Source organism: Gossypium hirsutum, chromosome D05 (assembly GCF_007990345.1).
Source record: "Gossypium hirsutum isolate 1008001.06 chromosome D05, Gossypium_hirsutum_v2.1, whole genome shotgun sequence".
In the NCBI taxonomy this organism is placed as follows: domain Eukaryota; kingdom Viridiplantae; phylum Streptophyta; class Magnoliopsida; order Malvales; family Malvaceae; genus Gossypium; species Gossypium hirsutum.
In genome coordinates, this window is record NC_053441.1 from 25441102 (window position 1) to 25464383 (window position 23282).

At 34.9% G+C, this 23282-nt stretch overlaps 2 protein-coding genes and 1 pseudogene across 5 annotated transcripts; all 3 read left to right on the plus strand.

The window, feature by feature from the left end:
* The first annotated feature begins 1771 nt into the window (after nt 1-1771).
* LOC107904941 (probable galacturonosyltransferase-like 1) lies at nt 1772-3349 on the plus strand. Its single transcript, XM_016831485.2, has one exon. It carries the CDS (start codon nt 1841-1843, stop codon nt 2918-2920), a length of 1080 nt encoding a protein of 359 aa, XP_016686974.1. The 5' UTR covers nt 1772-1840; the 3' UTR covers nt 2921-3349.
* A 2572-nt stretch (nt 3350-5921) lies between these two features.
* LOC107904939 (F-box/FBD/LRR-repeat protein At1g13570) lies at nt 5922-9517 on the plus strand. Of its 4 annotated transcripts, none has more exons than XM_016831483.2 (5): nt 5922-6170; nt 6445-6561; nt 7505-8350; nt 8630-8785; nt 8966-9517. In XM_016831483.2, the coding sequence occupies exons 2-5, from the start codon at nt 6547-6549 to the stop codon at nt 9245-9247; spliced, it is 1299 nt and encodes a 432-aa protein (XP_016686972.1). In that variant the 5' UTR covers nt 5922-6170; nt 6445-6546; the 3' UTR covers nt 9248-9517. The 4 variants fall into 4 exon arrangements, with proteins under 4 accessions (XP_016686972.1, XP_040950385.1, XP_016686971.1 ...); XM_041094451.1 differs by having other exon boundaries at nt 7508-8350; XM_016831482.2 differs by having other exon boundaries at nt 5922-6108.
* Nucleotides 9518-11744: 2227 nt separating this feature from the next.
* LOC107904938 (exocyst complex component SEC3A-like) lies at nt 11745-23256 on the plus strand (annotated as a pseudogene).
* The last annotated feature ends 26 nt before the right edge of the window (nt 23257-23282 follow it).

The window sequence follows — 23282 nt, forward strand, 5'->3', positions numbered from 1 at the left end:
GCGACTGCGATTGTCCAACAAATCTAAAGGTTTATTTTACTTGCAACCAGGAACCATCAACAACCACTGTTATCTGAATAAAGTTAAAAAAAAAATTCATACCCATATGCTTGAATGGTCACCATTGAGAAAGGCAGAGCAACTCATTTTCATTAATCTACCTTTCAATATAAGTGTCGTCAAAGATGCTCTTTTTTCTTTGACAAATTTTTTACTTAAACTTCAATCCATGTGTGTAATGCCCACCTTGTTTTTATTAATACGAAAGAAGGAGAAAAAATGCCCCACTGGTTTAGACAAAAAACTGCACCGTATTTTTAATTTGGAATTAATGCTAAAACTTTAAGAAATTAAAGAACAAATAATAATGATTATCATATGTTGTTGACCTCAATATACTGAACAAACAGTGCAGCTAACCTAATAATTAATATACATAATGAATTAATGATGAAGCATTTAGCATTTTTATTTAAGAAAAAAAATGGGATTTTTGAAATTGAAAATTCTCATATTTGACTCCAAATTTTACCATTGGGGAGCAACTCTATTCTTTAAGAAAATGCTAGCCTTTCCTAATGGAGTGAAATGGAGAATAACATTTGAGGCGTTGAGGGAAAACGATGTAGCACCATCCTCTTTTCAAATATTTATATATGATGTTGTTATTATAAATAATATATTAATTAATCTTGAAGAGATCATATTTTAAAGATGGTAGCAAATTATACATATTCTTAAATGTGAAACCATGAACATTTTGCACATCATTTTTCTAACTAACTTTGGATTTAGAAGAATTCATATACATAATGTATTATAATGAATAAGATAATATTTGTACTATATTAAAAAAATCCATCTGTTCTTAAATTAAATGAAACATTTTAGTCGTATATGTTTGAGAAACTAATATATTAGTCTTTGCATGTTAACTTTATCATTAATGGAATGGTATGACTTAACGGGTGGTTGTTGCGGTATTAAATTAACTTAAAAAACTTATTAGCCTTAAAAACAAATAGAGGCTTAACGGTGATTGACACGAAACGAACCACATAGAATTTAAACACAACAATTATGTACAAAAAATTGAATCAAAAACAATTTAGGGGTAAAAGCAAAATTAACTTCTTATCTCTAGTTATTCTTCAAAACTATTGATTAACTTTTTAATATTTGATTTAATGCAATCAGTTACTCTTAGCAACAAAGTTGATGTGTAAGGACTAAACTGTCAATTTTTCAAATGTACAAAGATTAAAATGTTCCTTTTAATACTATAGGGACTAAAATGAACTTTATGATATGATATAGAGACTAATGTTAAACTTTTTATTTTTTTTAAAGTTTACTAGTAAAAAAGAATTAAACTATTATAAGCTTATAGCATAAATTAAGAATTACATCAATTCAAATTACGAGCTAAGTGAACTAAAAACTACACAACAACATCTATTGAACTAAAACTCCTACATAAATACCAATGCTTGTAGCAGGACTCGAACACCCATACATCATAGCTGTATATACTGAATCTCGAGCTTCACTTTTACAAATTCAGCGAACAACTGATTTTCACTTATAATAAACTTTTAAAGGAGAATATTGAAATTATATTTATTAATGACCATGCTATTAATGAATTAGATTATGTCACTAAAAAAAGTCTAAAGTAGGTATATAATTTAGTATAATTTATCGGTATATTAAGCCCATAATAATTTAAATAAAAACAAAATTGAATTTCCTGGTCAAGAATCAAGAGCAGCCCTTGCATAGTTTAAAACCCCAACACCATTTTTACTCCATTAGCTTGACCTTTCGACAATATCTTAAAATGCCTAAATCACCATCACTCTTCGATTTTCACCTTCTCTTACTCTTCACTATCTTTTCCTTAGCCGCCGCCGATGCCATCGCCGCTGCAAGGCCAATAACCCAACAATTCAAAGAAGCCCCACAATTCTATAACTCTGAAATTTGCCCTAAGATAGTTGGCGAAGATGATGAATCTGATAATGGAACCTCCATTTTTTTATGCTCGGATCAATCTGTTCACGTGGCAATGACCCTTGATTCAGCTTACATACGGGGTTCAATGGCGGCTGTTCTTTCAATACTTCAACACTCCTCTTGTCCCCAGAATATCGTCTTCCATTTCGTCGCCTCCGCCACCGCCAACGCGTCGTTTTTACACGCCACCATCTCTTCCTCCTTCCCTTACCTCAGCTTCCAAGTCTACTCCTTCGACGACTCTTCTGTTTCACGTCTCATTTCAGCCTCAATCCGCTCCGCACTAGACTGCCCTTTGAACTACGCTCGAAGCTACTTAGCCGATCTCCTCCCTTCATGCGTCCGCCGAATTGTGTACCTCGACTCCGACCTGGTTCTCGTCGACGACATAGCTAAACTCGCCGCAACTCAACTTGGAGACAACTCGGTCTTGGCTGCTCCAGAACATTGCAATGCAAACTTCACGTCTTACTTCACTCTAACGTTTTGGTCAAGCCCTACTTTATCCTTAACATTTGCGAACCGTAAACCTTGTTATTTCAACACCGGAGTAATGGTGATCGACCTTGATAGATGGAGACGAGGAGATTACACAAAAAAGATTGAAGAATGGATGGAGATTCAAAAAAGAACAAGAATCTACGAGTTGGGTTCTTTGCCGCCATTTTTATTAGTTTTTGCAGGAAACATAGTTGCCGTTGATCATCGATGGAATCAACATGGACTTGGGGGCGATAATTTTAAAGGTTTATGCAGGGATTTGCATCCAGGTCCAGTTAGTCTTTTACATTGGAGTGGAAAAGGAAAGCCATGGGTGAGGCTTGATGCTAACAGGCCTTGCCCTTTGGATGCTTTATGGGCACCTTACGATCTCCTGCAAACGCCGTTTGCATTAGATTCTTGATGGGAAAACTTGGAAATGTTGAAATGCTTGTTAACTCGCAGCTGGATTGCAGCGGTTTATAAATCTACCAGCTTTTCTGGCAAGTGTTTGTTTGCCGAGAAAGTAACAGAATCGTCAAGAAATGGGTGCATCGAGCTGTGTATTGTTTCTTCCTTTTGCCAAGATTACGCATTAAAGATGAAGAAATTGAAAATCCAGAAGGAAAATACCGATGGATTTTACAATCTTTGTTCGGGCGTATGATAACTGTAATAAAAAATAATCTGTAAAGCAAATTAAAGAGGTGGCTATAATTGCCGTGGATCCTTTTTATTTAATAAAAAACAAATTTGCCTTTGTAAATAGTTTCTTTTCTCCCTTTAATTACTATACAATTCTCACTTTTGTTTCATATTTTTGAAAGTAAAATAAAATAAATTTTTTTTGGAAGTGTTTATATAAATAAGGGTTAATGCCTCTTTTAGAAATTCCTAAATTTTATGTTGATGATAATAAGATTTTAAAATTCAAAATAATAATGATTTTTATGGGTAAAAATTATAGGATAGGACTTATTTAACAATAAAAATAGTTTAAGGGTTTATTTAAATAAATAGATATTGTTTTCGTTTTTTCGGAAAATAGAAATATTGAAGGAAATGCCTTCAATTAAAATTTTTAAAAATGATTTTTGAGAAGATGAGAATGAAACAATGTGAAAATTAGAAAACAAAAAAAAATTATTTTCACTAAAATTATTTTGTAAATGTGAAAAAGATGAAAACAAGATTCTTAACTTTAAATGAATTGACTTTAGTTCAAACCTCGTATAAAAACAAAAATATTCACTTTTTTTAATATTTTTTCAAAATTTTAGTACTTTAGTTCAAATCTACATAAATGTATTTTATTTTATTCACCATGTTTATATTATAGAAAAATAGTTACCAAACATCTTTTTATTATTAAAAACAAAGTTTTGTTTCTATTTACAAAACATATTTTTCAATTTAAAAAAATAGAAAATGGAAATTATTTTTGAAAACCAAACATAACCTTACATCAAGAGAAAGGAAAATAATGAGTTGAATTTCCCTTGATTTTCCTTCAATTACATAGTATTTATTTACTCGATTTGTGGGTAAGACTAGAGAAAGGAAAGTATTTTTCCTATTAAATTTTACATAAGTTATTTTAAAAAATATATATAATTGAAAAAATCGTTATAATCCTTTCACTATTTTTTAAATCTAAACAAAATAAACATACATTATTTTCTTTCTATTTCCTTTATAAACCAATGAAAGCTTTCAAAGAACATGTTGCCTATTGTATTACTTCTCTCCTTAACTTGTAATTGCCCGTTGGTTTCTATCAAATGGTGACAGACTGAAGGAGATTCCGGATGTCTTTAAGCGTTGATTGAAGTTTCCATCCTGCTTTGGTGTGTCCAAGTATAATGTTGGTCCATTTTTGTCGATATCCATTAGCTTACAAGAAGTAATATTATGAGACTTAAGGGTTAGAAGAATAATCCGTAGGGTAAGAATACTAGCCTGATCGAAACTTTGAATGAACAACAATTGAAATCCGTTTGAGTTCTGAACAATAGCAATCCCTTCAATCATGTCGATTTTGAACAATGCTTCATGAAAGAGACCATTGAGAGGAGTGTTCTCTAGAACTGAGCGAAAGTTGAGTCCTTAATTGACTGACTTGATAAATATTAAGAAGATAGGTGTTGAAAATTGAATGGTAGATATCAGATACTCTTTCAATAGCACCTAAAGGACTGGGATTAGATCCTTTGAAGATGAGTTCATTTCTTGATTTCCATATAATACCATAGCAATACTGAAGCTTCTTGAATCTTGAGAGTTGGTGTTGTTTCCTTGGAACCATTGGAGAATCCAGTTTGAGATGAATGGGTTAGTTAAAGAGTTAGAGCAAAGCGCAAGAGGAGAATCGAATCAAATTGCCTTAGAAAAATTACAATTTAAAAAGAAATGTTCGCAGTTTCCCTATTTTCTTTATAGAGAGGACAAATATTACCATTAATAGAGTGTCTTATTGAGAGGAGACAATTACTACATATCTTCCATAGGAAAATGATGACTTTGAAGGGAAGTTTAAGTTGCCAAATATTAACCCAAGTTTTTTTTATAGAGATCGATGGAGGGTGGTAATGGTGCTCATCTAAGAAAAAAGGGAATAAGCAATTTTAACCAAAAATACCCTGAACAAATCTCCAAATTAATTTATCATCACCTCCCTGAATGGAAAGGATTCTACTAAGAAAATTAGAGGCTCTATTAGTATCAAGTAAGCTGAGGGACATATTTTGATATAGTTAGTTTCTTACCTAAGCTTAGTTGAGTATATACTTAAAGGTAAATTATACCATTAGCCACTAAATTATGGGTAAGTTTTCGTTTTGGCCACTAAGCCAAAAAAAAGTTACAATATGGGCATTGAATTATTTGAAAGTTTCCATTTAAATCACTAAATTATTCAACATTAATAAAAAAAGAAGAAGTTTTGCCGACGTGCTTTGAGCGATGATTCGACGATTCGTAGAACACACCTTAGATCCAAGTCAGTCTAACAGACAACGTCAAAAATCAGGGAAAAAAGCTATTTGAATTTTAGTTCGCGAATTCGTGACGTCTAAAGCTATTTCATGAAAACTAAACTAAACTGTAGAAAAAAAGAGAAAAGAGAGTTTTCGATTGATGTAAGTAATGCAAACAAAGAAAGTAATATAACGTCCATTTTAATAGCTCAATGACTTAAACGAAAACTTTTGAACAATTCAATGATCAAATTATAACTTTTTTTAGTTAAATGACCAAAATAAAAACTTACTTATCATTTAGTGACTAATGATGTGGTTTAACCTATACTTAAATAGTCCCATTTTAAAAACAAATTAATATTTATATATTAAATCAATTAAATTTAAAAAAATTAATTTTATTACTAACGCTAATTAAAATATTGAAGAACGACTCAAATTTAATTGAGCCTACCAAGTTGATCGAAAATGGGTAAAAAGGCCTGTGATTGTGAAGAAGGTAAGTTCCTTCCCTAAAGGCTAACACGCGCGTACATCGCACAGTGCACTGCCACTGGGGTTTCGGCTTTCGAGGCTTTCCCCAAACACCAAATTCCCCTGCCTTCTCCTCTGAACATTCTGCCTTCTCCTTCCGGTAATTATCTTCCATTCATCCCCTTTTTATTACAACTTCATCATCTCAACATTTGGTTCAGTGTAAGCTCTAATGGAATCAATTTTCCCCATTTCCCTTTTCTTTTTTCATATTCTATTTTAAGAAAAGTACCTTTTTTTTACTCAAACTACTTAAAACTTTTAAATTCTTTCTTTTTTCTTGATTTCATTGACATTTTATAGTGAAAGGTTATATTTACTTCGGATACACTGGTTTTGAAATTTAAAGTTATTCAAAGTTGTAAGCTTTTATTTTATTATTATGAGTATCTATTTGAACATATAGTGAACAAATTTTTGTGTTTAAATATCTCAGATTTCGGCTGGTGGATTAGTTGAAAACCAGGCCTTGATGGTTTAATTATCTTTTTGGGTAATTTAAGATCATTTCTTGAAATCCCCCAAACAACTAAACGGAATGAGCATTGTAATCGTAAGTTCTTTTTTCTTTCTATTGTTTCTATATGTGAGCCACTTTTTCATTTCAGTAATGGGGTGAAAAGCCTTAAGAAATGAAGTAGATATCTCTTCCTGTTATGTTTCCATTTGCTGAATTGAGGGTTTGATAGATTTTGCATTTTTTAAGGTGCCATAGTATCTATCTTAAAAAAAGAAATAAAATAGAACACCAACAGTGATGTTGTTGGATTTGTGCTGGAGAAACCATATAGGTCACATTGTCTAGTTTTGTCTGTTTGAAACTCTCCAACTTTCTTGCTTGTATATCTAAGCATAAAACAATGGAGATAAAGTGAAGATTAGGACTACTTTTACCATGTTTAAAGATCGGTAAGGGCTATCTTTTATAATGTTATGTACCCTTATCTCAGACATTATGGTTTCAAAATGCTTGCTTTTTCATACTTGCCTCCTTGGAAATATCGAGAATCTGCGTTAATTCGTTTCAAAAACTAACAATATAATCTGAAAAGGTGCAATTTGTTGTCACCAATGAGATTCATAGGAGATTAATCTGTTTTATAAGCTTAACCAATGGAGATACAAGAGAGTATTAGGACAAAGTTTACTGTGTTTTAAAGATTGGCAATGACTATCTTTATAATGTTATGTACTGTTATTTCAGACAACGTGCTTTCAAAATGCTTGCATTTTTGTACTTGCCATCTTTAGAGTATTGAGATTCCATGGTTTAATTTGTTTCAATGACCAACTGCATAACTTAAAAAGGTGCAATATATCGTCATAAATGATTTTGATGGGAAACTAATCTGTTTCCTTGGCCACTTCTTTTGCGATACGTTTGCTTTTCATCGTATAACTTATGTTTGTTTGTTGAACTTCAATACTTTATAGGTGTTAACTATTTATGTATTCTTTCATTAACTTGCTTGTTTTGTCTGTTATGAGTATTTAAGAAGCAAAGAGAACCATCAAGATTGCCCAGCAAAGCAGATGCAGAGTTTGATAGGATCAGCAATTTACCAGGACATGTTATTGATCAAATCTTGTCACGTTTGCCGATAAGGGATGCGGTAAGGAGCAGTGTTCTGTCAAGGAAGTGGAGATACAAATGGGCTACGATACCTTGTCTTGTGTTCGATAATCATTGTTTTAATTTCTCTTCCCAAGACCAATCTTTCATAAAAAACAAGCTTGTAAACATCATTGACCATGTACTTTTACTTCACAACGGCCCAATACACAAATTCAAACTTTCACATCGAGATCTTTTAGGTGTCACTGACATTGATCGATGGATACTTTGCATATCAAGGAGCTCTATCAAAGAAGTCGTGCTGGAAATATGGAAGGGCCAGCGCTACAAACCACCTTCTTGTTTATTTAATTGCCAGAATCTAATTCATTTGGAGCTATTTAATTGTTTGCTAAAACCTCCATTGATGTTCAAAGGTTTCAAGAATTTGAAGAGCCTTGATCTCCAGCATATTACCATCACCCAAGATGTGTTTGAAAAGCTCATTTCGAGCTGCCCTTCTCTTGAGAGATTAACATTGATGAACTTTACTGGTGTCACACATCTTATCATTGATGCACCAAATCTGCAATTCTTTGACATTGGTGGCATTTTTGAAGATGTTAGCTTTCTGAATACGGTCCATTTATCTTTGGTTTCCATTGGTTTGTATGTAAATATTGACAATGAAGAGAATGGTGCTCAAGACAATTCTAGTAAACTGCTCAGATTCTTTGTTAATCTGCCTCATATACGGAGGCTGGAGATTCAGAGTTACTTTTTGAAGGTAATGGCGTAGTGAACATCATTGTATAGAACTAGTATCTTCTTGGATATGTTGGTTCCCTGGGGCATTTCAATCTGAGTGTCTTTGTGTGCTCATTATCATTTGGACATCTATATGCACTTTTACTGCCTTTTACAGGTGTCTGCATCCATGAAATATCCCGAAAAATGGTTATTGAATCCTGATATGCTTGTTCAAGTCCTCTACAATGTGCTTATTCCACTTTAATTTATCCATTGGAGATTCTAATATATACTGTTTTTCCTTTTTCCACTCCAGTATTTGGCGATGGGATATGTGCCGAGCAGGTTGCCTAACCTATGTGTTGATCTGAATCATTTATCGATTCGTATAGATTTTGATGATTTGGAGGAAAATACCGCTGCTCTATGCCTCCTAAGAAGTTGTCCAAATCTCCAAGAGTTGGAAATGTTGGTGAGTTCCATATCTTTTAATCTTTTAGGTTCTTTATGATGATGCAAACGGTAATATCTCTAGCTCTTATATTGCATTAATGTTTTTAGCAACATCGTTAATCTAAAAAGATTATGCATGTAATGGTTCTTGGTTTTGGAGGTCGATTAGTGGATTAGAAATGTATGATGTTTTATGTAGGCTCGGCCCGAGGAACAATCTTCCATGGAAAGATCCACCAACTTCTGGGAAGATGATCATTGGAGCTCTTTGTTTGCACATCTGAGACTGGTCAAAGTGTCTGGCATCTCTGGTGTTAAATCGGAAATGGATTTTATCAAGTTCCTGCTATCGAATTCACCTGTGCTCGAGCAGTTGACTGTTAAGCCAGCTTCCCAGGAAGGCGAATGGGAGTTAATGAAGGAATTGCTGCGGTTCCGGCGAGCTTCGATATATGCAGAAGTCATTTATTTGGACCCATGATACTCATGGCTGCCGTTGTGGAAAATTAAGGGTTTTAGGAAAATGGCATCCATGGCAGGTTTGCTTATTCACTTCCTTATCAGGGTAGTGCCCTTTAAATTTTTAATGCATAAAACCAGAGTTGTTAAGTGCTTGTTCCCATTTGGTTTGTTCTTTTTACTCTATTTTTTGAATAATTAGTCCCAAATCCACAATTGTATAATCCGATTTTATTTTATTTTATTGTACAAATGTTGGATTTTAGAATTTGAATGCATATCTATTAAATAACATTGTGGTGTCTGAGTTTATTATCTTAATTTTATCAAAATGACTAAACTATATTTTCATTAAATATTTCTTTTTATAAAACATATAAATTTTGTTTTTTAATATCTTAATTATGGAAATAAATAAACTAAATCCGCAAAAAAAGAACTACATTTTCATTTAAAGCTAGGCACTAATAATATTTATAAAATATCACAATTTGGATACATAGAAATACATAACTCCACCCATCTAAAGAATACATAGAAATGCTTCACAAAAATTAATTAATTGTAAAGATTTTTCTTTTATTTTAGCTAGATCATATTATAATAAAAGCTGGGCTTCATGCGCAATTATTAGAGATGATTTATTTGAGATGATTTTAATTTGGAAACATAAAATAAAATTTTAAGAATTAAAAGGAGACTAAATTAATTAATTAAGTTCAATATTATAGTAACAAATTGGTTGATACTATCAAGGGATAAATTTTTTTCAATAACTTATTTAATTGATTTTGATGTTTTGAATTTTAAATTTTCAAAATTGAAAAAAAAAATAGAACTTTCGGCAATGGGGCAAACAAGTATAATTTGACAATTTTTAAAGCATTATTTTAGTTTCTACCACATTTTCACTTTAATCATTAATGTTTTTTTACCCCAATTAATATTAAAAAAAATATTTTTGTGGTGACCTAAATGAAAGCAACTTAGAAGTTGGGGGATCAAAATGAAAGTATGGACATGATGTGGCATATATAAGTTAATTGTTGTTAGAGATTTAATGATTGGGTGACTAAAATGAAACCGTTTTAAAAATTGAGCAACGAAATTGAAAGGATTTCATTTTAAGTGCCCAAAATAAAAGCGCCCTGAAAATTGGGTTTTCCCATAGCATTAGACCTACCCATGAGTCAGGCTCTGGTCCGATTTTAAAAAGTTTTCAAGCTCAAGTTCGCTTCCGCCTTGGCCCGATTTGCTTAAAAACCCGTTTCACTATTCAAAAATTAATAAAATATTTTTATATTTAAATTAAATTTGAGTCGAGTTAGACTTACCTGAGACATAAAAAATTATGTTCAAGCCTAACCCAAGTTGAGTCAGGCTATCAAGTGGGTTACCTAAACTATAAACAAATCTAATTAGCATACATCCTTAATTAATAATATAAAGAAAATTAAAATCTAAAAATGACATACTAACCTATTTCTTAATTCTATTTACTTAAAAATCTTCACCAATACATCAAATAATAATTTAAATATTCCTTAAAAGATAATAATCTCAAGATTATCATGAATTTTTTTTCAACAATATTTTGGTGTATCATTAATAAAATAAAACAAAATTAGATTATGAGACAATCAAGATGTAGATGAAAAAAATAGTGTAAAACCATAATTATAAAAATTAAACAAAGCTTTGATTGAAATAGTGAAATTAAGGTATAAAAATCTTGAGCTTTTAATTTTATTTTGAATTCAAATATGTTCTTATAGTAATATTTGTTTCTTATAAAAGTTTTAGCTATTTTTCAATTAAAAATAATCACAGGGGCTTAAATATAATATAGATAAAATGAATTATTACCGCACCCATTATTTAGGCAAAATTAACTAAACAAATCTGATTTAAATACTAGTAACTTATTTCAGGCATAATGGTAAATCTAGTTTTATATACTCTTTTTTTAACCATTTTTGTTAGTTTGACTCTCAACTTTTAAATTTAGTTCAATTTACTCTTTTTTTTTAAAATTGGCATAATGGTCAATCTAGTTTTATTTACTCTTTTTTTAACCATTTTTGTCATATTTTTTTAGTTTGGCTCTCAACTTTTAAATTTAGTTCAATTTACTCTTTTTAAAAAATTAATTGAATTGTTAAAATTTTATAGTAATCCATATGTACTTCATTGCTAACGTGGGCATTCTTTTAAAAAAAATTACAAACTTTTTAAAATTTTTGAAATTATTTTTTTATTTTTATTTTGAAATTTTATAAAGTATACATCAATTGTCACATATGTTATGTCATTGCTAGTAAGATTTTAACAATTTAATCAATTTTTCTACTCAAAGAAAAGCAATTTGACTAAATTTTGAAGACTGAGTGCAAAAAAAGAATTAGAGCCAAAGCGACAAAAGAGATAAATATTAGGAACTAAATTTGTGATTATGACTTTATTTTAAATGATTTTCATCTATCTATAAATTAAAAGAATTTTGTTGGTTTGTGTCCGTTAACCGTTAATCACTTTTTTTTTTTTTGACATTTCCTCTCTTTGAGATTGGGCACCAGGGAAAGCTCGCAGAGGAAGGGGAAGGTTGAAGCAAAGCCGAAATGGCGAAAACGAGCGCCGATGATGAGGAGCTAAGGCGAGCTTGCCAAGTTGCAATCGAAGGCTCGAAGCAGAAGATCATGATATCAATTCGCGTAGCTAAACGCCGCGGGATATGGGGCAAATCTGGCAAATTGGCCAGCTACATGGCTAAACCTAGAGTCTTTGCTCTTTGCTGTACGTCTTTTCGGTAATCTGACAAGTATTTTCTTTCCTTTAATGCAGGAAGTAGGATTTTTTTTTAACTTTCTTTTTTCATTTGTAATGTCTTTGATTATGCTAGAATTGTGCTAAACACGATGTTGAACTACTGGCTAAAGATAGTAAAATTGTGCACAACCGATACGACAGTTCAAATTCAAGGAATAAAAACTATACTTCTTAAAGGTTTTGAATTTACATAATATGATCACATTTGAAGTAGCATCTGGTTCCTTATTAGTCCCCTTTGGAGTTTTTATTTTGAATAATGTTGGATTCTTGAAGCTTGTTTTTCTTCACAGAAGCCGGATGCAAGTAAATATGAACTATTTTAACCTTTTCTTTTTCTCTTAGAGAAGGTGCAGGTTTCTTGTTCTTATGCAATAACTATTGTTTGTGCAGTGAAATCAGAAGGTCATAAAACACAAGCATTTCTGCGAGTATTGAAGTATTCTAGTGGAGGAGTTATTGAGGTAATTCTCTTATTGCAATCCTTTAGACAATGTGTGTTAGGACAAACAAGGACAAAAGCAGAAAGATTATCCAGTGGGTTTATGGTTCATTATTAAAGCTGTATGGTGTTACTACGTGGTAGCTTGCTAGAGCTTAACAGTGGCCATCGCATGGTTGGTTAGGGTTCCCTGTAAACGGTTTTTGCCTTCTTGTATGTTTATTGGTTCTTTGTTAAGGCTTTGGTGGTGCATTTATGTGCACCTCAAGCTTCTTATGCTGATATAGTTAAATATTGTTCATTATAGATCAGATTCCAATGTTACCAAAAAGATTTGTCAGGGTCTAATTAGTTTTCTTTTGAGTGCATTTGTGCTTAATCAAGAGTCTTATCTGAAGATGGCCATGGTAAAGTAGGAGCTCGCTTTGTTCATTTTTCATATGGATCATATCTTTCCACTTTCTACTTAAGTTTACTACGGATAAAAAATAAAGAATAAACAAATAGTAACTAAAGTTAGTCATTTGTCAACCTCTTCGGAATCATTTATAGTACCACTTTTAGCATTAAAGAAAGAGAACATTTCTAGTATAAACAGAAAGCAAAATTCATTAACTTCCAAGTTCCAATACAAAGGGAGGAGTACTATTTGATTAAAGACAAGGTTCTTAAGTAGTAAGGATTTTAGTTATTCTATATTGACATATAAATCATTTAAATTGTGCAGCCTGCTAAGTTGTACAAGCTGAACCATCTTTCAAGGGTGGAGGTTTATAACTAATGAACCCAGTGGATGTACTTTTACTATGGTAAGCCCTTCTTTTTGTTGTTTGAATTAGAATATGCTTTGAAAGCTGTATGATCTTTGATTTTTGTCAATTCAGTAGGCCAAACAATTCTTAGGGCTTATGTTACCTAATGAAGTAATTCAGCTGAAGTTGAAGCCGTTTCTCTCCCTGCTTGAGATTTTTTCTTCTGCTTCTTACTGGATTTCTTATAGGGATTCGATAACCTCTCAAGTCAGAGTATTGCTCCACCTCAGTGGCCCATGCGCAACATTGATGACAGGTAAATTGAGATAGCTCTGAACCGAAGATATCACTTTTTTCATGTCAGGGTAGCTCTTTTTCCCCTTTTATGGTCCTTTCCTTTTGGTTTTGAAAAAACCCAATTCTTATATTCTTTTCTTAATTTTCTTTTTACAACTGGATGTTATAGTTATTGATTTGTCTATGTTCTTTCTTCAATATTTTTGTAGGAACCGCATTTTATTCTGCATTTTAAACGTCTGTAAAGAAGCATTTGGTCGTCTCCCCAAAGTTGTTGGTATAGATGTTGTGGAGATGGCTCTTTGGGCTAAGGTGAGTGATAATTTTATTCTTTCCGAGTTCTTTACTATTGAATTAATACTAAATCATTTTTATGCAAATTGTAGAGTAATTCGAAAAACTCTATAATCTAGTGTATAACATAATCTTTTTGTTGCTTCTGCCCAGTGACAAAGTTTAAGGATATTCTCTCTAATGAGTATCATTTCATATTGTTGAGTTCTGATCTGAAGTAGATTTAATTTCCCCTAAGATTCAATAAATCTTATTTTAATAGTTTTATCTGAATTTGTCTTCTCTTTCTTGTCTTTGACTTTTATATTGTATCTAGGAAAATAAACCCTCAGTTATTACTCAAAAGAATCAGCAAGCTGGCCATGGTCCAGTTTCTACTAGAGTAGCAGAAAGTGACGTGAAGGTGACTGTTGAAAAGGATCTTATCTCCACAGCTGAGGAAGACGACATGGAGGCTCTTTTGGGCAGGTATGTATTCAGTGGCGAAGCCAGGGTGGCTGGCAAGGTCCAGTCCCCTTAAAATGGAAAAAATTATATTTAAGCCCTTTATAACTTATAAAATTTTAAATTAGTAATTGTAAATTGCACTTTGACCCTAAAAATGATAAAAATTTGATTTAATCTTTTAAAAATTGTAAAGATGGCTATTAAAATGTTGAAATTATATTTTTACTACTGTAAAAATATACAATTTAATTCTGACCCCTCAAAAACATTTTCTGCTTCGCCCCTGAATGTATCCTTCTAAAGTACAGAATGGTAACGCCAATTGATAGAGTAGACATAAGGAATGAAACATACATGCAGCCCAATTCTTTAAATTTGATATGCAAATATTAATATATTGTTGGTTAGATTCAGAAAGATATCACATAAGGTTTCTATACCATTGCATTTTCATTTTTTAAAAAATAAAATATTCATGTATCATTTGCCAAATTTCAAAGATGGCTAAAGTCATATCTATTCCTCTTTAAGGGGGGGAGGTCCTTATCTTGTCAGTAATATCTTTGATTATTTTGGAAACAGAGCCAAAGGTGTTTGAAGATATGGATTGATTCTTGTAGTGATCATAGTTCCATGGCAGTCTATGATTCCTGATGTCTTTTTCTTCATCTGTTTCATTCGCCTTACTGAAAAGCAATATACTGTTTTTTATGCTTAGTCGCTAAATGTTTAAGGTCTTAATCCTATCCTAAAAGAATTGGATAAAATAGAAAGAAATATCCAGCCAAACAGATAGCAAAATATAAATGGAAAAACTTCTTTTGTTTGTTTATTCAAAAACCTTACTCTCTGAATACACATGTTCAGTATTTATAGACATGAGTAATCGCTCCATATTGAGCAACAACCTTCACCGGATACATAACTAACAACCTTCAATACTCTAATATTCATCCATCTTTCCCACAGGCAAGACCCGTAGAAAGCTCCGAAACCGAGCAAAAATCGATAGCGAAAGTGGCTTAGTTAGAACATCAGCAACTTGATCACACGCCGGAACCTCGCCAACGACAACAGTACCATCAGCAACCTTTTCACGAACAAAAAACAAATCTAATTCAACATGCTTAAACTTTGAATGAAGAACAGGATTAGCAACAACTGCAACCGCACCAGAACTATCACACCAAATATTTGGAATACTAGAAGACCGAACATGTAATTCTTGAAGTAACGACAAAAGCCATGTAACCTCACTAGTGACCGTAGTAAGACTCCGATATTCTGCCTCAGCAGTAGACCGAGCAACAACCTGTTGTTTCTTCGTACACCACGACACAGGATTATACCTGAAATAAACACAGTACCCAGTAGTAGACCTCCGGTCATCAAAATCTAACCCCCAGTTTGCATCAGCATACCCAACTAAGGACAGATTAGTTGACGGACGAAACACAATCCCAAATTCAATCGTTCCACCTAGATACCTCAAAATACGTTTTAGAGCCGTCATATGAACAGAAGTGGGACAATGCATAAACTGACATATTTGATTCACCACATATGCAACATCAAGTCGCGTAAGAGTGACATACTGTAGTGCCCCAGCAAGGCTCCTGTATTCAGTTGGATCATCTACACGCTCACCACCATCTTTAGTTAAGAAAGAGGAACTAACCATCGGTGTATTAACACTCTTCGCATTTTCCATCAAACACCGAATAAGAATATCACGTATATACTTCTTCTGACATAGATGAAGACAATCTGATGAAGAACGAGTAACTTCTATCCCAAGAAAATAGTGAAGATCGCCCATGTCCTTAAGTGAGAACTCACTATTCAGCAATTGAGCAAACCACTCTATAACAGAGGGCACATCACCTGTAACAATAATATCATCAACATACACAAGAACATACAACGTTGAACCTGATACGACTCAAACAAACAAGGAAGCATCCGACTTTGATACAACAAAGCCCACAGATACTAGAAATCCTTTTAGCTTCTCAAACCAGGCACGAGGAGCCTGACGAAGACCATACAACGCTTTCTTCAGACGACATACCAGAGGTCTGCCATCGGAACCATACTGGACATAGCCAGGAGGTTGATGCATGAAGACTTCAGTATCAAGATCTCCATTTAGAAACGCATTATTCACATCCACTTGTCGAAGGGACCACCCCCTAGACACATCAATAGACAAAATAACTCTGATAGTAGCCGGTTTTACCACCGGGCTAAACGTTTCCTTAAAATCACAACCTGGAACCTGAGAGCAGCCTTTTGCGACTAATCGAGCCTTATGGCGAGCAATAGTACCATCAGAATTCCTCTTAATCCTGAACAACCATTTGCATCCTATAACCTTGCGACTAGACGGAGCTGAGACTAACTCCCATGTGGAATTGCGCATAAGAGCATCATACTCATCTTGCGCAGCAGCACGCCACTCAGCAGTAGACAGAGCTTCTTCAATTGTAGAAGGTTTGTTAGCCTCAACATGTAAAACCTTAGGCTTGTAAACTCCCGCTTTAGCTCGAGTGACCATTGGGTGAGTATTACCCACAGGTGGTCTACTAACTTGACTGTCAGACGAAGACGAAACACCTTCAGACATTCTTGAGATAGAATGAGGAAGATCAGTAAAATCACCTGGTGAAACCGACTCATGTAAAATTGGAAGAGCATCTGACCCAGACCCAACATCATCTGAAGAAGCATGAGATTGCACCAAATCTGTATCTAGAGTAGAAACATTAGGCTGAGACTGGAACCCTTGAAGAGATGGTGACACCACACAAGGCACATGAGACGACGAAGAAGAAAAAGTAAGACACACAATGGGAACAACATTCACACTAGTCTGACTGGTCGTCGTCATAGACTTATCAGGGCTAGACTCAGCAAACAAAAACCTCTGCTCATCAAACACGACATGTCTCGAAATAATAACCTTACCATCCGGTAAAAGACACTGATACCCCTTGTGACGAGGACTGTAACCCAACATCGTAGAAGGCTGAGACCGAAAATCCAGCTTATGACCGACAAACGGATGTAAATAAGGATAGCAGCAATAGCCAAAAACTCGAAGATGATCATAGGTCGGATCATTACCATAAAGTGCCTTAAACGGAGAATTGCCCTGAAGCACAACAGTAGGAAGTCAATTGATCAGATGAACCGCGCAACAGAACGCATACCCCCAGTACTCTATAGGCAAACTCGCATGAGCCAATAACATAATACCCACTTCAACAATGTGACGATGTTTACGCTCAGCCACTCCATTTTGTTCAGAAGTGTACGGACACGTCAATCGATGAATAATTCCTTGGGATTCCAAAACAGATGTAAAACCACGGTATTCTCCTCCCCAATCACTCTGAAACTGCTTAATAGACTTGCCAAACTGTGTCTCAATTAACTTTTGAAACTGAGTGAAACATTCTATTGCTTGAGCTTTTTGACGTAGAAGATAAACCCAGGTAAACCTAGTGCACATGTCAATAAACGAAACATAATATCTCTTTTCATCACATGCAACAGATGCGGGACCCCAAAGATCAGATACAACTAACTCAAAAGGTTGATAACTAGTAGTAGAAGGTGAAAAAGGCAACTTATGTGACCGCCCTTTTTGACATGCAATACATACACCATCAAATCCATTTTTACTTGAAACAATATTACATTTATTTAGAATAGTCTTGACCACAGACGCAGACGGGTGGCCTAAACGATTATGCCATAAAGCAAACACAGAACAATCATCAACGAAACGGGGAACTTGCGAATGAGCAACAAATGGATAAACATTAGTCGAATGAGAAACCACCGGCACAGAAAACTGATATAATCCATCACGAATGCGGCCCGTCAGCAATGTCTCTCGAGTCACAGCATCCTTAATAACACAATAGATAGGGTGAAACTCAAAAAACACACCATTATCACGAGCAAACTGTGAGACAGATAAGAGGTTTTTCCGTATACTCGGCACACATAAAACATTTGACAATCGTAACGACGTAGATTGAGTCGGTAAAATAGCAGTACCAATTGAGGAAATTGCCGCAGGAGTACCATCACCCATTAAAAGAGATGACTTACCTGAATATGGCGTGACATCACGTAAAGCTGACACATCACGACACACGTGATGACTAGCCCCAGAGTCAGGGTACCAAGACATGGTTCCACCGCCTACCTGAATGAACGAACCATCACCACCAGTACTAGACCCAAGTTGAGCAGTATGAACATGTAAACCAGATTCTGACGACTCAGAATAATCAGATGCACATAAGTCCCCTAGCCGGGAAAGCCCAATACACGGTTCGGACCCAGTATAAACCCGAGCACGTGATTTGGTAAGTCGAAAACCCGAATCCCCAAAATCTAGTCCATCACAAATTGGTTCAGGCGAGCCAGGATCAATTTTATCCACTTGAACGAAATTAGATGATGGTGCAATATTCGGCCCATCATTAAAGTGAACATTTTTAATATTAGACCCACGTGATGGATGTTGAATATGCGGCCCACGAATGTTGAACATGCGGCCCATGTGACGCACAATGTCCATTTACATCATTAAACCCATGTGACATGTTACCATTATATCCTTGCCCATCATCAAAACCAAATTTGCACACACTTGACTTGTAAGCATCTGAACAAATTCGGCCAGAATCATGCTGAGCATGAGACATCTGTGGCCCACGTGCCAATGGCCTATTTTGCATGCCAGCACACACATTTTGACCACCATATCGCTGTTGACCCGCATAACTTCCTTGAGTCAAGGGACCATAAACAATTCTTTGACTCTTCTGATGAGGAGCCACAAATTGATCTTCACCATGGTGCACAAACCCCCTTGAATCAGGACCTTCAACACCGGACGACTCATTCGAATCTCGGTGATAACGATAATAACATTTTTGCACCACATGCCTGAAACGACTGCATATTTGGCATTGCACACGAGATCTGAAGACTCTGCCACGACCACGAACAGGCGCACGACCACCACGACCGGCCCCTTCCACCGACGGCTCGTTTTCAACAAGATTTGCATTCAAATTGACCTCCTGCAACACCTGAACTTGACGATTCTCACAATCAACCAACGCATCAACCACACGCTTTAACGGCAGTACACCAGTCGACAATCGAACAGACGAGATGACCGCCTCATATTCCAACGGCAATCCCGCAAGCACCACTTCAACCTTCTCTTCATCAGAGATACGCGAACCAGACGCATCTAACATAGCACAGAGATCTTTAATCTTAGCAACATAAGCTTTAATAGAAAGGTTACATTTCTTCAAAGAATGAAGCTCATGCCGAAGTCTCGATTGCTTGGCGCCAGTATCAGCCGCAAACAGATTAATGGCCATACTCCATACGTCACAAGCCGTGCAAGCATCATCAAAGGAAGATTGATGAGAAGAGCTTACAGTCGACAAAAGCCAGGACGTCAGAAGTCGATCTTGCTGCATGAACACCTGAGCCGCCGGATTTGGAGCACGCGAGCCATCGGGTAGAAGATTGAAACGTGATGGTGGAGCAATGGTGCCATCTAAGAATCCTGTAAGTCCATAGCCATCAACTATCAGTTTTACCTGTTTGCGACATTGAATATAAGTACCTTCATCAAGTTTGACGACTTCATGCCGAGGAAAGACATTTGTGACACGATCGGCAGCAAACACACCGGAGCTAGGTTCACCAGATTCGGAATCAACAGAAGCCATACTAAGGAAAGTCCAGAATCAACTAGCGAATGATACCATGAAAGAATTGGATAAAATAGAAAGAAATATCTAGCCAAACAGATAGCAAAATATAAATGGAAAAACTTCTTTTGTTTGTTTATTCAAAAACCTTACTCTCTGAATACACATGTTCAGTATTTATAAACATGAGTAACCGCTCCATATTGAGCAACAACCTTCACCGGATACATAACTAACTAACAACCTTCAATACTCTAATATATCCTAAATTCTCATAACATGGTACACAGTTATGTCATGGGAATTGGTGAAGCTGAGGCATTTTCTGAAAGATTGAAGCGAGAGCTTCTTGCTCTGGAAGCAGCAAATGTGCATGCCATGTTGGAAAGTGAAACTCTAGTTGAAGAGGTATTTTCATTCTACTTTTGCTTTTCAATTTTTTTCCTTTACATCATGTAGAGTCTCAAATCTCTCTAACATCATGTTGGGACCCTGAAGAATCAATGGTCTCTGTTGTTCCATGCTGTATAGCTTTTTTAATCCAGTCCCACACCCATATGCTTTAGGTTTCAAACAAGCTTATCAATTGTTCTATGCGGTCTTCTTTACTCCCATTTCGGATGTAGTCAAGTTCACTATTTCTTCACTTTGACTTCTAGCCATTTTTCTATGACAGCTTCTTATTGTGTTTGTCTACTCTTAAATAGTTTCAATGAGTATGTTGTTGTGCTTGAGGAACTTCTGTTTATTTTCCCTCTTTCCTTGTGGCTTTTATGATTTTTCATATGTTCAGGACATTATTTGGTCTTTTTTGAAAATTCTTTATAAATCTTGGTGTTGCTTTCATCTCTATTAATCATACTCTTCTTACTCACCAAATTAATTTTTCTGTTATTTGGTCTTTCAGGTATTGCAAGGGCTTGAGGTGGCAACTCATTGTGTTGATGACATGGATAAATGGTTAGGCACATTCAATGTTAAATTACGAGCTTAAGAGAAGATATTGAGTCAGTATGGACCTTTTGTACATAGTCTGTTAAAATGTAGGGTTCTCTGTCTGTCATTGTTCCTGCCATTATGCCAAATCCTTACACGCTGATTCAACTTAGTTATTTTAAGAAAGGGGCTTTTGACATTTTTCGTTTTACACTTCCCTCTACCAGGAGCTTGTCTGAAGCAAAGATAGTTCTAACTTCAAAGCTATTGCATCATTTGTATTATTTATTTGCTTCTAGTCTGCTGCAACTTTTTTCCCAAAGTAGATAATCTGAAGATAGAAACTATATATTCTTGACTTCAGCATCTAACCTCTTCTCATGCTGGTTGTAATTCTTTTCACAATATACAGATAGAAACTCGTAACAATAAGTTAGAGATGCAATCTGTAAATAATAAAGCACTCATCCAAGAACTTGATAAGCTTCTTGAACGATTATGTGTCCCTTCTGAGGTATGTTATCCATCTCTCTGTTTTTTGTTTAGACTTCAGCTAAGGTATGTCGCTTGTATTCTTCTTAATAACCTCTTTTATCTGATGTATTATGCAACATGTCTGACAGGAGGAAAGTTTGACGAGGCTCGCATGACTCAAAATATTGAAGCATGTGAGTGGTTAACTGGAGCTTTACGGGGCCTTGAAGTTCCTAACTTGGATTCCACTTATGGAAACATGGGAGCTGTATGGACTCTCCTCTCATTTCCCCCAGTTTCTTCAGTTTTATGGTTAAGCAAATTATCCAGTTGGTTATGTGGTACATGTCTAGCTTAACACAAGCTGATCACTTGGATGTCTATTTAACTTTGGACTTTTTTGGAATTTTTACTTTCAGTAACTTTGCAATGAACTAGTATTGCTATTTGATTCGATATATGTGGTCACTGAAGAATAAAAGTAGCTCTCTGTTTGTTGTGCCTTTTATTTTAGGTTAAAGAGAAGCGGGCAGAACTCGAAAAATTAAAAGCTACATTTGTCAGGAGAGCTTCTGGTTTCTTGAAAAAATACTTTGCCAATTTGGTGGACTCTATGATGAGTGACAAAAACTACTTCTCTCAGGTATTTCCTTCATGTTATTTCATCGTGATGATAAGTGTCATGTCAATTGTGTGGCAAGGATTCCTAATGCTGTTAACCTGCTTTCCTAACAGCGGGGACAGTTGAAGCAACCTGATCATGCTGACTTGCGATATAAATGCAGGATATATGCTCACCTTCTGCTACATTTAAAGGTCAAATTGCTGATCAACCCTAAAATCTGTAAAATATCACCCCTTGGTTGTTTCTGATATTTTGTTCCTTCTCCCTCTCAGAGTCTTGATAAAAATTGCTTGCGTCCTTCGAGGAAAGCTTATTGTAGCTCCCTTAACTTACTTCTGCGCCGAGAGGTTAGGAATGCAAAATGAAACATTTAGTTATCTAGAAAAGAAATGCATTTCTCATTTGAACTTTATTCTGGTTACAGTACTTGATAAGGAATTAAAATTCTGTTTAGGCTCGTGAATTTGCCAATGAACTTCGTGCCAGTACAAAAGTATCAATAAGTCCAACTACTTGGCTGGAAGGTTCCCCAGGTGGCAATCAAATTGGGAATAGTACAGACACTTCTGCACTTTCCGATGCATATATCAAAATGTTGACGATTTTCATTCCATTGCTTGTAGATGAGGTAGTGTTCCTTTTGCATGTAGTTTAGGTTGAATCTATTCTCAAGTCTTAATTTATTACAGTTTTTTCCTTCATGGCTTAAACGGCAGAGTTCTTTCTTAGCACACTTCATGTGCTTTGAAGTTCCGGCACTTGTTCCCCCAGGAGTTGGTGCTAATGGTAATAAAAGAGGATCCAATGATGATCTGGGCATTATGAACATGAATAGCAATGACAGCAAGGAAGGTAATAGTTTTCTTGTGTCTTTATAATTTGTTGGACGCATTCTACCTTTCCTCTAATTCAAAATCTCAAAAAGGGAAACTATATGATTTTTCTATGTTAGTTTCTATATATGATTTTCAATATAAAATCTGCAGATCTGCAATCATTAAATGAATCACTTCAAGATTTGCTTGATGGAATCCATGTAAGCATATTGGATTTTTTTGCAGATAGATTCTTTTGCTCCTTGGAGTTCATGTAATCATTAAAAGAAAAACGTATAGGTCTCAATGTAGGAACATTAGCCTTGTTCAAGGCCTAACTTGGATCAAGAAAAAATTTAGACCCTAATATGAGAAGAGCTGCCAAGTTTACGC